The sequence below is a fragment of the Zalophus californianus genome, chromosome 8 (genome assembly GCF_009762305.2).
Source record: "Zalophus californianus isolate mZalCal1 chromosome 8, mZalCal1.pri.v2, whole genome shotgun sequence".
Taxonomy (NCBI): domain Eukaryota; kingdom Metazoa; phylum Chordata; class Mammalia; order Carnivora; family Otariidae; genus Zalophus; species Zalophus californianus.
Genome location: NC_045602.1, coordinates 71,684,648 through 71,699,041, shown reverse-complemented (window position 1 = coordinate 71,699,041; position 14,394 = coordinate 71,684,648). Strand labels below are relative to the sequence as shown.

Sequence of the window (14,394 nt, the reverse complement as noted above, 5' to 3'; positions counted from 1 at the left end):
GGGGCCTGATGATGCACCTGTAGGAGATGTGCTTTGTGTTGTCTGTGCTTATCATTCACTGGTGTTCTTAGGGTGGGAGTCTGGTGCTTACAAATATTTTCACCCTCTGTTGTGGTTCGCAGCCAACTGTATAACTTCGAGTCGTTTGATTAGACGAATTTATGTGCTTTAGACAACATGATATGGTGGGAATACATGGAATGTAAGGCAGAAGACCTAGTTTCTGGTCCCAGCTCTGCCACTTACGGTGGCAGTCTGATGTTCAGCAGGTCACTTTAAATTTCTGGTTTTGGTTGCCTGGATAATGAGCTGGTTGAGGATCCAGTCCAACTCGAATGTTCATGGTAGCGGAGTGGTTAAGGAGCTATGATTTAATAGTATACCCGGTACAAGTAACATAATGGAAACCTATCCCACCACAGACAAGTTCTGCCAGAACAGATAGAGGTGCTTTAGGAATATTCAAAATCCTTAGGACTTTCAGGTAAGGGAAATTGACAAACTGCTCTTGGGGCGGTCAGAGACGTCAACAGCACTGTCTCTAAGTCTATTTGTCTCCCGAGTCCTTGAAGAGGAGGAAACATTAAGCATTACAAGTTCTAAGTACTTGGTATATTAGAGCACATGGACCGTATGCCTGGCACTCTCTCTTATGCTTGGCAACTACCTGGTATTTCCTAGCACACATTGTGACCTGTTACTTTAGGGTGCATATTTAGTTATTGTCTGACTCTCTCAGGAGAATATAAGCTTTCTGTGAGGAGATGGAGGCTTATGGAGGCAAAGGAATGGTTTTAAATCAAGGTCGTCTGCTCTGGCCTCTCTGCTTTAATCATGCTGACACTTCCTTCTTTTGCATATATTGCCCATCTCAAGGCAGGCATACTAGAATAATCGTTGAACTTTTTCAAAGAGGCAGAATCCTGTATATGGCTCAAACACACGCTCTATTGTCAATAAAAACCATTTGTGGAGTTTCTGCTCTACCATACACGGTCTAATTCTAGAGATACACTAGGTTCCAACCTGCAGGAGAATATAAGCTTTTGAGTGAAAAGGAAAGTTATGTTGACAGATGGGAGGGAAGGAGAGAGGTAACCACACGTGGGAGCCTATATTGCCAAATACGAGGTGCAGTCTAGTGGCTCTCAAATGCCAAAATTCACCTTGGGCGGGCCATAGATGGATCATCTAGTAAAACCTGAGATTTTTTTTCTTTGTTTATTTCTGTGCTCACTCTTTCTTCTTACATCTGACTTCTTCCTTCTTGGTTCCTTCCTTCCTGCAGTACATTTCATCAGTAGATGGGGTAGGTCTTGCTGAGAGTCCAGGAAAACACATTTTTTAAAAGCTCTTGGAGATTGGGGTCCCTGCCACCGTGAAGGCTGTAGAAGTCAGAGGAGGAAGAATTCACTATTGGCTGAGGTGGCCAGGGAAGGGGTGGCAGCTGGCCTGACTCTAGTGGAAAGTCAGTGGCCCATGAGAAGAGAAATGGGGATGGTTCCTCGTGGAGGGAGAGATGGAGGTGAGGAAGCAAGCCCCGGGAGGGGGGGTGCTGCTGCAGGGCTGTGGGGCACTGAATGGAGCCCAAGGGATCTGAATCGAGGCAAAGAGGATCCAAAAATGAGTGTGTGTGGGGATCTCTCAGGGAAAGATACTCCCGGACATTGAAGGTGAGGAAGGAGACCTGTGCTTTCCCTTCCAGGGAAGAAATGTATGGCAGAAGAGTTGAGAACCTGTGCTCTGAGTCAGACCAGTTTGGTGTTAAATACATGCTCCAAAATTTGCATGACTTGGGATGAGTTAGTTAACCCCCCCATGGAAGCTGGTTTTTCCTTCTCTAAAATGGGAACAACAGCTCCTACCACAGAGGTTTTATGAGGATTGAATTCGAAAATTCATTTTAAGCTTTTAAAACACTGTCTGGGGCTTGGTAAGTGCTCATTAAATAATAGTTGCTGTTACTGTTGCTGTTACACTATTGAAAGTCAGGATGTTGATCAGCCCGAAATTGTCCCTGGAAGTCTTTGTAGATGACACAGATAAAAACTGACCTTCATTGCCAACCCTATATGGGAAGCCTCTCTGAATTGGAGAAAGTTGACTTCTAACTTGTACATGTTGATCTCTAGCACATGGAAACAGGGGAAGCTACTTACAGAATGACTGGTCCAGAGGCTCCGTGGAAAACATCATTAGGCAATTCTTCTAAATTATTGTTATCACTTAGATTCCTGGGGATGGAGTTCAGAGAAGAAGGGAAACACAAAGCCACATAAATATCACTGTTGTAAGAGCCATTTCCCTCTAAATGGCCTGGAAGAATAGTCAGGGCTACTTACAGCTCATCTAGTTGGGTTCCATTGAATGCGCAGTTGTGTATTTCTTGAATGCCGTTCTTATTCAGCCATCTGAAATAAAAGGCCCATTAAAAAACCAATAATGTCAGATGCAAACAATACAGGGGTTTCATAATTGGAAGCACTGGGGCAAGGTCAGACATTGCAGGTTGTTGGCATAAATAAAATGCCACCCGTAAGGCTCAGGGACAAGAGTGGGAGGGAGGCTGATTTATCACTGTATGACCTCATGTGATGTTTGAAGTTTGCGTTACGTGCATGTATTACCTTTCCAGAGGGGGGAACAATTAGTTTTGAAAAGGCACACTTAGGCCTACCACCTGCATCCTGTACGGTCTTCACGCACATTATTAGTGTGCAGAGATGTTGCCATGGAGGGATAAGACAAAGGTGTTTCCCATCCTGAAGGACTGAAATCATGCAATTATTGGACAAATGTTTATAAGACAAAGAACATTTTGTATCCCCTTTCTCTAAGGCCTTAAGCCTCTCACCCATGCTCACCCATAGCAGCAGGCCTGGCTGTCAGCAAAAAGTGATCTAATTAAGCTGTCAGACAACCTGAACATCTCCTGTGACCCACAGGGACCTGGTTATTGGAGGTTTGTGGAGGTGGCTCTGGGTTAAGCCAGAAAGGAAGAGAAATCAATTACAGAGACTGTGGGCTGTGGCAGGGTGCAGTAGTGTGAGTGGGAACAAGAAGGGGTTCTGCGGTTGATGGGGGCTGGATGTGGAACAGTCAGCCTGATTGTGCAAAGGACAGCGAGCTGGTTAGGGGAGACTAAGGACACCTTGGGCCGACAGCTTCGCACTGCTGTGCTCCTGGATGGGCCTGAAAACAAAAACAAAATCCAAGGCCGGGAGAGCTTAGCCTGAAGAGCCCTTGACCACCTGCTCTTGATTTGCTGTCAGATTCTTTTCCTTGTCAGGCTCAGTGGGTTTACAAATAACAGTGTTTGAAAAGCTGACCCCAAGAGGCTCCTGCATATTCTGAACTCTTATTTTCTGGCTTGCAATGGGTAGCTAGAAACACTTAAAATCACAGGACAGCAACCATATGTTTTTTTTTCCTTCCTCCTGAAAACCAGTTTACATTAAAAAATCCAGACAGGAGCAAGGTAAATCTTTTTAAAACCTCAGCAACCATTTGGTGGGTTCTGATGGCCAAAGAGTGGCTGTGTATCCCTGCATCCCACCTGCCTTGCAACTCCCTGGCTGGACTCCAGCCATCTAGCCTGCTCACGTCTTTGTCAGCCTGTCCCTGGTAGTGAATTGCTGCGACAGCTGCCCCTAACCTATGGGATGTAGTTCCCTGAGATTTTCAACCAACCACAGGGATCAGCAAACTTTCTCTGTAAAGGGCCAGGCAGGACATTGTAGGTTTTGTGGGCCAAGAGACAAAATGGAGAATACTACATAGGTATTTTATATAGGTATGTACTAAACAATGTTGACAAAGGTTTTGACCAAACTTATAATAATAGAGTACTTTTTTTTTTTTTTAAATAGAGGTCTATTGAAAAGCATGTTTTTTTTTTTTTTTTTCCTGGGCAGGGTACCATCTTGCTTAATTTAGGTTAGCGTCAGTGTTCCCTGTCATCAAAATGTTCACTTGTATAAACCAGTACTAGTTCATGGGCTGGATTTGGCTGACCCCTCATCTAACACAAAGGGGTATGTAAATCCAGGTGGGCTCCACCTATGTTTCTGTAGACTAGATTTTTCTGTACATAAATTTCCTGCAAATAGATCTTGCTATGATTAAATAATATATAGATGGATTTAACAGAATTACTGTATTTGAAGTAGGCTTTTGTCTTTATGGATTTTTCTCAGTGAAGAGATACCATCATATGGGGAGGGGGTGGAAGTTTTTAATGTCATTGGATCATTACACATACAAAAAAAGTGATGTCCAGAACTCCGGCCCTAGGCTTTACATTAGGCTGTAACACTCGAACTACTAACAAAGAGAAGCTGACATTGATTATATGTACTCTTAGTCTCTTAAGAGATACAGTGCTGGTTTTAAAGCATGATGGTGATGATGGCAATGACCACAATGACAAGGACAACCTGGGCAAAGCATCAGCTAAAGAATAACTGGATCATGGTTTTCTTTGATCTTTATGTGTTTGTGGCCTCAGCAGAGGCTCAGGAGGCTCCAGAAGCAGAATCTGCTCTCAGCCTAAAGAGTGAGGGGACTGGGGGACCGGCCTCGTAAAGCCCGCTGGGGCAGGCAAGTGAGATGGAAGCAATTGAGGAAAGGAGGAAATGCACATCGAGTGAGCCTCTCCTATGCCTGGGACGTGGTGAGAGCTGATACACATGGAAGCTCATTTTATTTTTTTCTGAATTGAGGCCATTCTTTTGGTCAGTCATAGCTTGATGTTTTCCCCATTCAGACCCTGTGGTTGCAGCACGGGGGTGGACCTTTATTGCTCATTTTCCTCTGAGACACTAGCCCAGTATCTGATAATCCTTTATTATTATTGGGCTATTTAAAAAAATTGTGGTGTGCATGTGATATATGTGTGTGTGTGTGTGTGTGTATGATAAATTTTTTTTAGAACAGGGAGTCAAGATTTGAAAAGTGCCAATGCATAGAAAACTCTTATCAGTCCTCGGTGCCGTTTAGCCATACTGCTTTTTCTGACCACACTTGGATTTCCTTAGTGGGAGAAGGCACCCCTGCATCCAGATGTGTCACCCCAACTAAGAACAACTGGAGTCTTAAACTGTCTTGAGTATGGATTTTCCAATTCCATTATCTATGGATTAAGGACCATCTGAGGTCAAGAAAAATAGATTTTGTTCTCACAAAAGTGAATGTATCCTTTAGAGACGTGTCTGAGAAGTATTGACTCTTAAGAAAGCTCTCCTCTTGGGGAGAGTATGTTCTAAATTCTGGGGAGCCACGCAGTGTCCATGAACAGAAGTCCGAGAAGAGCAGCCATGATCTGCACATTTCCTTTGTAGGTTTGGGTGTGTGAGGCTGTGTCCTAAGTTCTTAGTTCCTCAGGTCCTTTGCCTACACTTGGGGAGAGGTAAGGCCTTTTTAGCTCAGGATCCTTGCCTTCTGTCTTACGTTCTGGACAAAAAGAATGTGTGTCAGAGTAGAAGACTGCGAGCAGTCTGCACATTCCCACTTAATGATATATTTTTATAAAATACTCAATAGATTTGCCACATGCTAACATTAAGTAACTTAGAACTACTATATTTAAAGATGTTTAGAGCAGGATTTAAAGAAGCACCGGATATCCAGGTACAACTGATGACATGTATCACTAGTCTCCTTCCATAATGTAGCCTGGCAGTCCATTCACTGTCTATTCGTGCTCTAACCCGCCAGGCTGATGTTACTCAGGGACTCCCTCTTTTCCCCGAACTCCTATCTTTCCTCCTCCTCCTTTTTTTTTTTTTTAAACCTTAATAGCCTTGATGATTGTTTCCTCTGCTTGCCCTTTGCCTGGCTACCTCCCACGTACCTGTTAAAGCCCCATCTTAGATGCAACCTCCTTTCCCTCCTTTAACTGTTCCTTCAACCCTCACGTCACTGGCCAGTCAGAGTAAATCATTCCTTCTTCCCTTTTAGGATAATTGCTTTCATTTTGCACACTTTTTATTCTGTTTATATTTTAATCCATTTATTTTGCTTTCCCCTTCTCTCATATTTCCCATACCCCATCGACTCATTCTAATACAGGTGCGCATAAATTCCGAATGTTGTGAGTGTATTAAAGGGAAGGATTAGGTATTACTCAGTTAAAATTGGTGTCTAATACCATGTACTCTGAATACATGCCTTTGATTTTTTAATTTTTGTCCTTCATACTTGCAATGTCTCTGCTAGTCTCTTTGAAACCTTTCCTATTGTTCTAATTAATTTACATCAAATGCTGTGCTTAGCTTTAATCTTCAGCATGTCCTCATCTCTACTGTTTCTCCCCCCCCGCCCCGCCCCTTTTCTTTTTCTTTACTGCTGGGTATTCTCTGAATCGCATTACTGTTTTGAAAATGACTGAAATTCTTCCTTGGCTGGAACTTACCTTTTGTACATAATGGCATATTTTAAGCACACACACTGGTATATTTTTAAAAAATGCAACAATTTCTGAAGTGGGAGGATAAAATGTTTTCCTTACAGATGTAATGGCAGTTACCAGTTTCCCAAATGCCATTCTGTTCATCTAACTTCCGTAGATCCCACAGACACCTGGGTAGCCCCAAGCTCTCTCTTTCTGGGCCATCTTGGGCAGTGGATAAACGGGCACACAGGCTACTAGCACAAAAGATTACCAAGTAGTCCATTAATGGCACAGAGTGCATTTAAAAACATTCCCAAAAGTCAGAGGGAGTAACTGAAGCTCATTAGAAAATGTGGTTGTTTCAAGAAAAAAGAGGTCATCTCACGCCCAGCATGGGGTTGAATAGGAGCTGCTTGGCATGGTTATGAGGGAAAATCTCCCAAATTCAGCCTCCTCCTTGGTCTTTTTCTTGGGGCAACAAAAGCCTTGCTAGGCAATAACTAGCTTTACTGATGCAGGAGTTATTCTGTCCTTCAGAACAGATGTTGCATCACAGGAGACCATCATTCAAAGAGTAACTTTAAATATTTGAATCACACGGCAGAATCATGCATTATTAACATGACTCCATGTTGTGATTCTGAAATGTAAAGATGGGAAATGAGAGAGAAATACTGAAGCAGAGAGAAATTTAAATGGTGAAAAGCCAAAGTTACCCAAACACAAAAGGAGCATCCTGTTAGGGGAAAGATGATTAAATCAGAAACCAAATGTTACTCCACTGGAGTTTTTTTCTTTACTTACAAAATCATACTTTCAAAACTCAGCCCCATGAAAGAATTTCTTTCAACTGTGTGGATGTTGATATTATCTTGAATGTCTCTAGAAGAAAGTACAGATACATTAGGTCTTTATGCCAGCTCCACTCCTGTAACCTCCCCACATTTCATTTCCTGGGCATTATGTGGTCTTTAGCTGAGGCAATGTTGCAACAGTTAGTATTCTGAGAGATGATGAGTTCAAAGTTGGGGAAATAAATGACATCTAGTTTACCTTCAGTGTATCAGTGCCTAAAAATGAAATTGCAATTTCTCATAGTCTCTTGTCTCTGGACATTTTCTTAGCTAAGTCCACCATGTTCAGGTTCTGATACACTCCTTTATTATCCTTGTCTGCTCACTATGACAAAGCCACTAACGCTGACCTTTCACCTCCGTATGGAACTTCTCCATTCACCATACTTGGGCCTTCAGCTTCCTCCCATTTCAGTCCCCCTCTCACAGCCAGTTTACTTCCTTCTATGCCCCTTGGGTCACAGAAAAGTTGTATCATTCTCTTCCTCAATGGAGGGATGGAGAAAGCCTCATTTTTTGGGTTGTGTCCCTCATGCTCCCCTCAAGAGGCCCTGTTGGGTCAGATTTAACAAATACACTGTATGCAGGAGTAGTAAACTGCCTGGAACAATTTGAGAAATGGTGAGAGATTCTTTTTCTCTCCCTCTCTCTCCCCTTTCGTCCCCCTTTTCCTTAGCTCTTTATACCCCTTCCTTGCCATTTCCTTTTGGGTCTGTCCAGATTCTTACAATTTCACTATTGAAAGTAAACTTGGCATTACACATGGCCTTTTTTCCTCCTCTTTGAAAATACAGATGTCTTGAGAAAAGGCAAATAGACGATCTTGCTAACAGTGTAATTTGTGAATTGTCAGCCAGTTTCTTTATGCCTAGGGTCGTATGAGAATTCAGGAGGGAAGAGGTGAGGGTGGGGGAAGACGGGTGAGGAGGGTATTTGTAGGGGCGGTATATAAAGCACTGAATAGTGAAGAAAGGAGGCCCTTCTTGATTTGCTACAAGCTGGCTCTGTTGATAATGGTCTTATTGAGGAGACTGCTGACTGTCTCCAAACTGAGCTTAGCAGGCTTTCAGATAAAACTAAGGGTCCTTCCTGCTTGCCTTCCTACCTCTGCTTACCCAGAGTGACATACTTGGAGGATCTAGGCTAAGCAGTGCATATTATAGGCCCCGAGGCCACTGGGCAAGACATCTACTGAGTAAGTCAACACTCAAGGAAACACTTACAGTAGAACCTTTTGGAGAGATTGAACCTTGTGAACAGCTGGTAAGTGCTTAATACCTGTGTTGGTTATCAACCTAGAGAGAGACAGAATTAGAATGAGGAAGAAAAGAACCTGGCTATCTTAACAATTGCTATGGTATAAGCTTTCCAAATTCAAAGTAACAGTTTTGAGCTAGCATAAAAACCCACCAGAGAATCCCGTAATACACCTGCCGCACGCTTACGTTTTCTATTTTAAGGCTGTAACCAAGGTCTAGCAAAATACTGATTCCTTAGAGAAAAGAAACTTACACTTCAGGCGCAATGCACAATACTCTTTTTTTTTTTTTTTAAGGTACCTTAACATGATCCAAAAGCAAATTGTAACTAGGTAACAAAATGTTCCTAAATCATCCCTTGTTTCCTGCCTTCTCACAGTCTTTGGAGAACTGCCCCTTCCCCAATCCAAGTGATTCTGTTGACATTAGAACATGAGGTTCCATGCCCTTTAACCCCAGAATACGCATGTAACCTAATCTTGGTGAATCAGACTGTCTCCTGGGAAGTGGTTGGAGGTTGGTTAGCGCTGAGTCCACTGATGACATCACCCTTAAGAGATAGTCCATAAATTTCTATAGCTGAAATGTCCAGAGCTATAATGGATCCTTCCCAAGGTCTGCTTATTTTGGCCTGTGTTCCCCAGAAAGCAGAGACTGACATGAAATCTGGCCTGTAGATTGTATCTTTGATAATGAGTTTAGAGAGTTTGTGACATCAGTAATAAAATGGGGAAGAAAGATAATCAATACAAAGATAAGTTGTTGAGTTGGCCACTGCTCCTGGTTACTGGTCCTTAATAACAAGTACTTGATTTAGGAGACTTTCAAAATGGATCTCAGAACTGTTGCTCTAAATGGGGTAGAAGGGGAAACATTTTTTTTTTAATTTTTATTGTTATGTTAATCACCATACATTACATCATTACTTTTTGATGTAGTGTTCCATGATTCATTGTTTGTGCATAACACCCAGTGCTCCAACCAGAACGTGCCCTCTTTAATACCCATCACCAGGCTAACCCATCCCCCCACCTCCCTCCCCTCTGGAACCCTCAGTTTGTTTTTCAGAGTCCATCGTCTCTCATGGTTTGTCTCCCCTTCTGATTTCCCCCCGCTTCATTCTTCCCCTCCTGCTATCTTCTTTTTTTTCTTAATATATATTGCATTATTTGTTTCAGAGGTACAGATCTGTGATTCAACAGTCTTGCACAATTCACAGCGCTCACCATAGCACATACCCTCCCCAATGTCTATCACCCAGCCACCCCATCCCTCCCACCCCCCACCACTCCAGCAACCCTCAGTTTGTTTCCTGAGATTAAGAATTCCTCATATCAGTGAGGTCATATGATACATGTCTTTCTCTGATTGACTTATTTCGCTCAGCATAACACCCTCCGGTTCCATCCACGTCGTTGCAAATGGCAAGATCTCATTCCTTTTGATGGCTGCATAATATTCCATTGTGTATATATACCACCTCTTCTTTATCCATTCATCTGTCGATGGACATCTTGGCTCTTTCCACAGTTTGGCCATTGTGGACATTGCTGCTATAAACATCGGGGTGCACGTACCTCTTCGGATCCCTACATTTGTATCTTTGGGGTAAATACCCAGTAGTGCAATTGCTGGGTCATATGGTAGCTCTATTTTCAACTTTTTGAGGAACCTCCATACTGTTTTCCAGAGTGGTTGCACCAGCTTGCATTCCCACCAACAGCGTAGGAGGGTTTGAGAAGGGGAAACATTTATTCATGGACTACTATTGCCTATTGGTCAGATGTGTCCCCATGGTGTTAACTCCCTACTTATGGCTTGCATGCTGTATGAGTGCCTAGTGAGTGAGGAGACCCAGGACAGGAAATGAGAGCTCTGCAAGGCCAGGTGAGGTGATATCCACTTGCACCTGCATTAAGCTGATTGAAATTTGGGTGGACCTGGCTGCCACAGCAGTGGTGAAGGTTTTCAAGGCACATGAGAGTTGTTTGACACCCTGGTCTCCAGCATTTCCCTCTCTTGTGAGTTTTTCAGAATCCTTCTCACCACCATTTTTCTTTTCTATGTGGCTTACTCAAGCCAGAGTTGGTCTTGGTCACTTGCAATCTAAAGAATCTTCACTGGTACATACATCATTGTGAAGGATCATTTGTCCTTCTGGGTTTATGACTCTAGACTGTGGTATCTTTGCTTCTATATTCAGGATCGGTGAATTCTGCCTATGGCTTCTCTAATCGTTCTCAGATGTTTTATTCCCTCTTGGTTCTCAATGATTCATGTAGAATCCATCTTGGTCAATTCTTTTGATTACTCAACAGCCCTTGATATGGTCCTCCTCTGTTTTGGTCAGTTTCTGTTCCTATAATTTTGCCTTCTCCAAAGTGTTACATCAGTGCAATTATATATTATGCAACTTCTTGAATCTGGCTTCTTTGACACAGTATAATGCATTTGACATTCTTCCATCATGTGGTGGGTATCAATAGTTCTTTTTTTTTTTTTTTTAAAGATTTCATTCTTTTGACAGAGACACAGCGAGAGAGGAACAGAACAGGGGGAGTGGGAGAGGGAGAAGCAGGCTTCCCCCGGACCAGGGAGCCTGATGCAGGGCTCGATCCCAGGACCCTGAGATCATGACCTGAGCCGAAGGCAGACGCCTAATGACTGAGCCACTCAGGCACCCCTAGTTCATTGTTTTTTTTAATTGCTAAACAGTATTCCATTGGATGTACCACAGTTGATCCATTCACCATTTGAAGGACAGGTAGGTCGTTTCCAGTTTTTGTGATAATTAAAAAAAAGCTGCTTTAAACAGTGGTGGTGGTGGTGGTGTGTATGCACATGTCTGTGCACATGTGGGAGAGAGGGAGAGAGAGAACATTTTTCTTTGGGTAAATACCTATGAGTGGGATTGCCGGGTTGTATGGTAAGTGTATGTTTAGCTTTATTAGAAACTGCCAAACTGTTTTCCAAAGTGGCTGCACCGTTATGCATTGCCATCAGCAATGGGTGAGAATTCTAGTTGTTCCTCATCCTTTGGTTATGTTAAAAATACTCTTTGAATATAAAAGTAATACATGTTTATTGTGGGAGTTATGGAAAATATGGCAACATTTACAGAAGAAAGTAAAAATAACCTCTAGTTTGTCTACCCAGATAGTTTCTGCTAATACTGGGGATTTGAGGTTTCTACCGAAACAAATGGCTTTCATAGTTGCTTTCCCTAATCTCTGAGAGTCTACTCATTCTAAACAGAAACATTGCCATAAATATGTATATACTAGCTTGACACAGTTCTATTCCACATTTGTTATTTAATCATATCCAGTCTTCTGCCATTTTTAGATCTCTTCTCATGTGTCTATACACTATTCCCTTAGTGAGATATCAAAGCAAGGACCATATTTAATATTCTCTGACAATCTATACTACCATGTACAGATTTTGAACGTAGTATGTGCTCATAAAATACTGAGTTAATTGGTTGATGTTTCTAAAACAGTTCTTGAATCTGTCACTGAGAATATATAAAAATCCTTATTCAGTTAATTTACTTGTCCAGTATTGCTGCTACCTAGAATAATTAATCTTAAACAGACGCAGGGAAGTCTGGAGGCCAGGAATCAGTAGAACCTATGTGCCAGCTCTGTCATGAACTAGACACAATGCATTTCATCTCCCTAGACTGGAAAGGATGTGGAGTGCATGAATATCAAGGTAGACATTCTATCAGACACCTTTGTGCCATGCTTCACATCCTTTTGGTCCATCTTTTACTCTAGCTGTTACCATAGCAACTAGCTACATACAGACTTAACTTGGCAGATACTGGTTGCAGTTATACTGATCATCTCATTTTCTGCCTTGGACTTCTCTGCCACCTCTGAGTGGGACGTTTAAAGGAATCTTCTTTACCATTCAGAGACATGTACAATACAAATCAAAGTGCAAGAGAGTTAATACCCCATAGGGCAACTTTTGACTAGTGGTCAACTCCTCTCTTCCATTCTTTTGGTGAAGAAGTTTGAATATATTCTAAATGACACTTAAGAGGGACTCTAGCATGATTGAACCCCCATTACCTGGTGGTGATGAGCTGATAATAAATTCCTGAGGTGGCTTTCCCTCTTTGTTTTCTTCTCCTTAGTCATCCAATCTCTTTCTCTGGGTTTGAGTATAAAAATAAATTACTCCCATATAAGTCCTTCCTCAGACATGTTTTAGAGCACCTAGGCTAAGACAAATACCAACTTGCACTGAATCTCACATTTACATAGATTCCCTGATGGTTGCTGTTACCCTTTACTCCAAATCTGTTTCCAGTTGCAGCCCAGCCTGCCCTGTTTCTCTTCCTTCCTTTATTGTAAAGTTTCTAGAAAGAGTTGTCTGTATCTTTGGTCTTCATTTTCTTCTATCCCATTCCTCTTCAACCTCCTCCAAGTTTTTTTCATGGTACATCTCTCCACCAGAGCTTACTTTGTTATGTGCCAAATGCACCAATCCATAACCAATAAATCTAATGGGCAATTTAAATTCTCTCTCTTTTTTAAACATCTTTTAGGAGAATTCAGTCCTTTTTCCCTTTCCTGTTAGTTTCTGTCATTTTGCACTCTTCTGTTTTGTTCTTCTTACTCCTTTTTATTTTATTTTTGACTCCCTCCTCCTCTATCTTTAACCTGAGCCTTTTGCCTTTTTTCTTTATAATCTTGCTGGGAAGATCTCCTTTCCCATGGCTTTAAGTACTATCAATATGGTGACAACTCATAGGTTCCTACCTGACTTCTGACTGCTATAGTCTGTCTCTAATTCAAGTTTCTTTAGAGACATTCTTCTGAATGTCTCATTGACAGAGCAAACTAAATTTGTTCACTCACCACTTCCATCAAACTGCTCCTCCTCAATTCTTTCTCAAAAATAGCACTACCATCTATCAGTTGTGTGTTATAAACGTGACAGTTACACTTGGCTGCTTCACCCTCACTCCCCAACATCAGTACATCTCAAAATCCTCTTAGATTCCATTTCCAAAAGATTTCTTGATTCCATACAGTGTCTTCCAACACTACGGATACCTTCCTAGAATAAGCCATCATCATCTTTCCTCTAGATCTCTGCAATAGACTCCTGCTTCCCATACACATAGTCTTGTCCTTTTGTAACCCATTCTCCATACAGCATCCAGAGAATTCTTTAAAAAAAAAAATGCAAATCAGATTGTTTTAGTCTTCTGCTTTTCTTTAGTTCATTTCCATTATAGAATGTATATTTCTTACTACCTACTCTTGGAGCCTATCTCATGCCATCCTCCCACTGCACTTGAGCACCAGTGGCTTTCAGTCATTTCCTCACATACACTAAATTGGCATTTGGACATGTTCTATATGGAAGGCTCACCACCTACGCCTTGCTTGGTCCCTCTCAACTGATGCTTCAGGGGTCAGTTGCAAATGTCATTTTTTCAGTGAAGAGCTCCCTGACTGCCAGTTTAAATTAAGGCCTCTGACTTAGTCCCAGTACAATCATGTCTTCTTTAGCGTTTTTTTCTTTTTAGCACCCATAAAAATTCTAAACTATACATTTTGTGTTTATTTGTTTAATATCATTTTCTTCAACTAGATTGTGAATGGTATGAATGCAAAAATCATGTTTTTCCTGAAAACTCAGTGTTGGCACATATAATATGCTTGATGTTTATCAAGCCAGGCCATGTACTATGCGCTGTTAAGAGATGAGCACAAGAAAAGGAATCATTCACTACCTGTTTTCATCATGCCTGATGTTTTTGACATTATATGGAGGGTAACCTGGCTCTTTCTCTTAATGAATGAGTATGACTTTTACTGCATTGAAGGAGGGAAGAATTTAGGATTGTCAATGAGAATGGTACATT

The 14,394-nt window shown here is 41.8% G+C and overlaps 1 protein-coding gene across 7 annotated transcripts in view; it reads right to left on the bottom strand.

Moving 5' to 3' along the window:
- FSHR (follicle stimulating hormone receptor) overlaps positions 1 to 14,394 on the bottom strand; it is a 166,773-nt gene that overhangs the window by 15,933 nt on the left and 136,446 nt on the right. For 4 of the 7 annotated variants that reach the window (XM_027622140.2, XM_027622144.2, XM_027622142.2 and 1 more), the window contains 4 exons: positions 8,469 to 8,540; positions 7,196 to 7,273; positions 2,343 to 2,411; positions 2,160 to 2,234 (listed from right to left, as the gene is read on the bottom strand). In XM_027622140.2, the coding sequence (XP_027477941.2) occupies positions 2,160 to 2,234; positions 2,343 to 2,411; positions 7,196 to 7,273; positions 8,469 to 8,540 (294 nt within the window). The remainder of the gene's footprint in view (positions 1 to 2,159; positions 2,235 to 2,342; positions 2,412 to 7,195; positions 7,274 to 8,468; positions 8,541 to 14,394) is intronic. The other 3 variants (XM_027622141.2, XM_027622143.2, XM_027622146.2) reach the window with 1 other exon arrangement.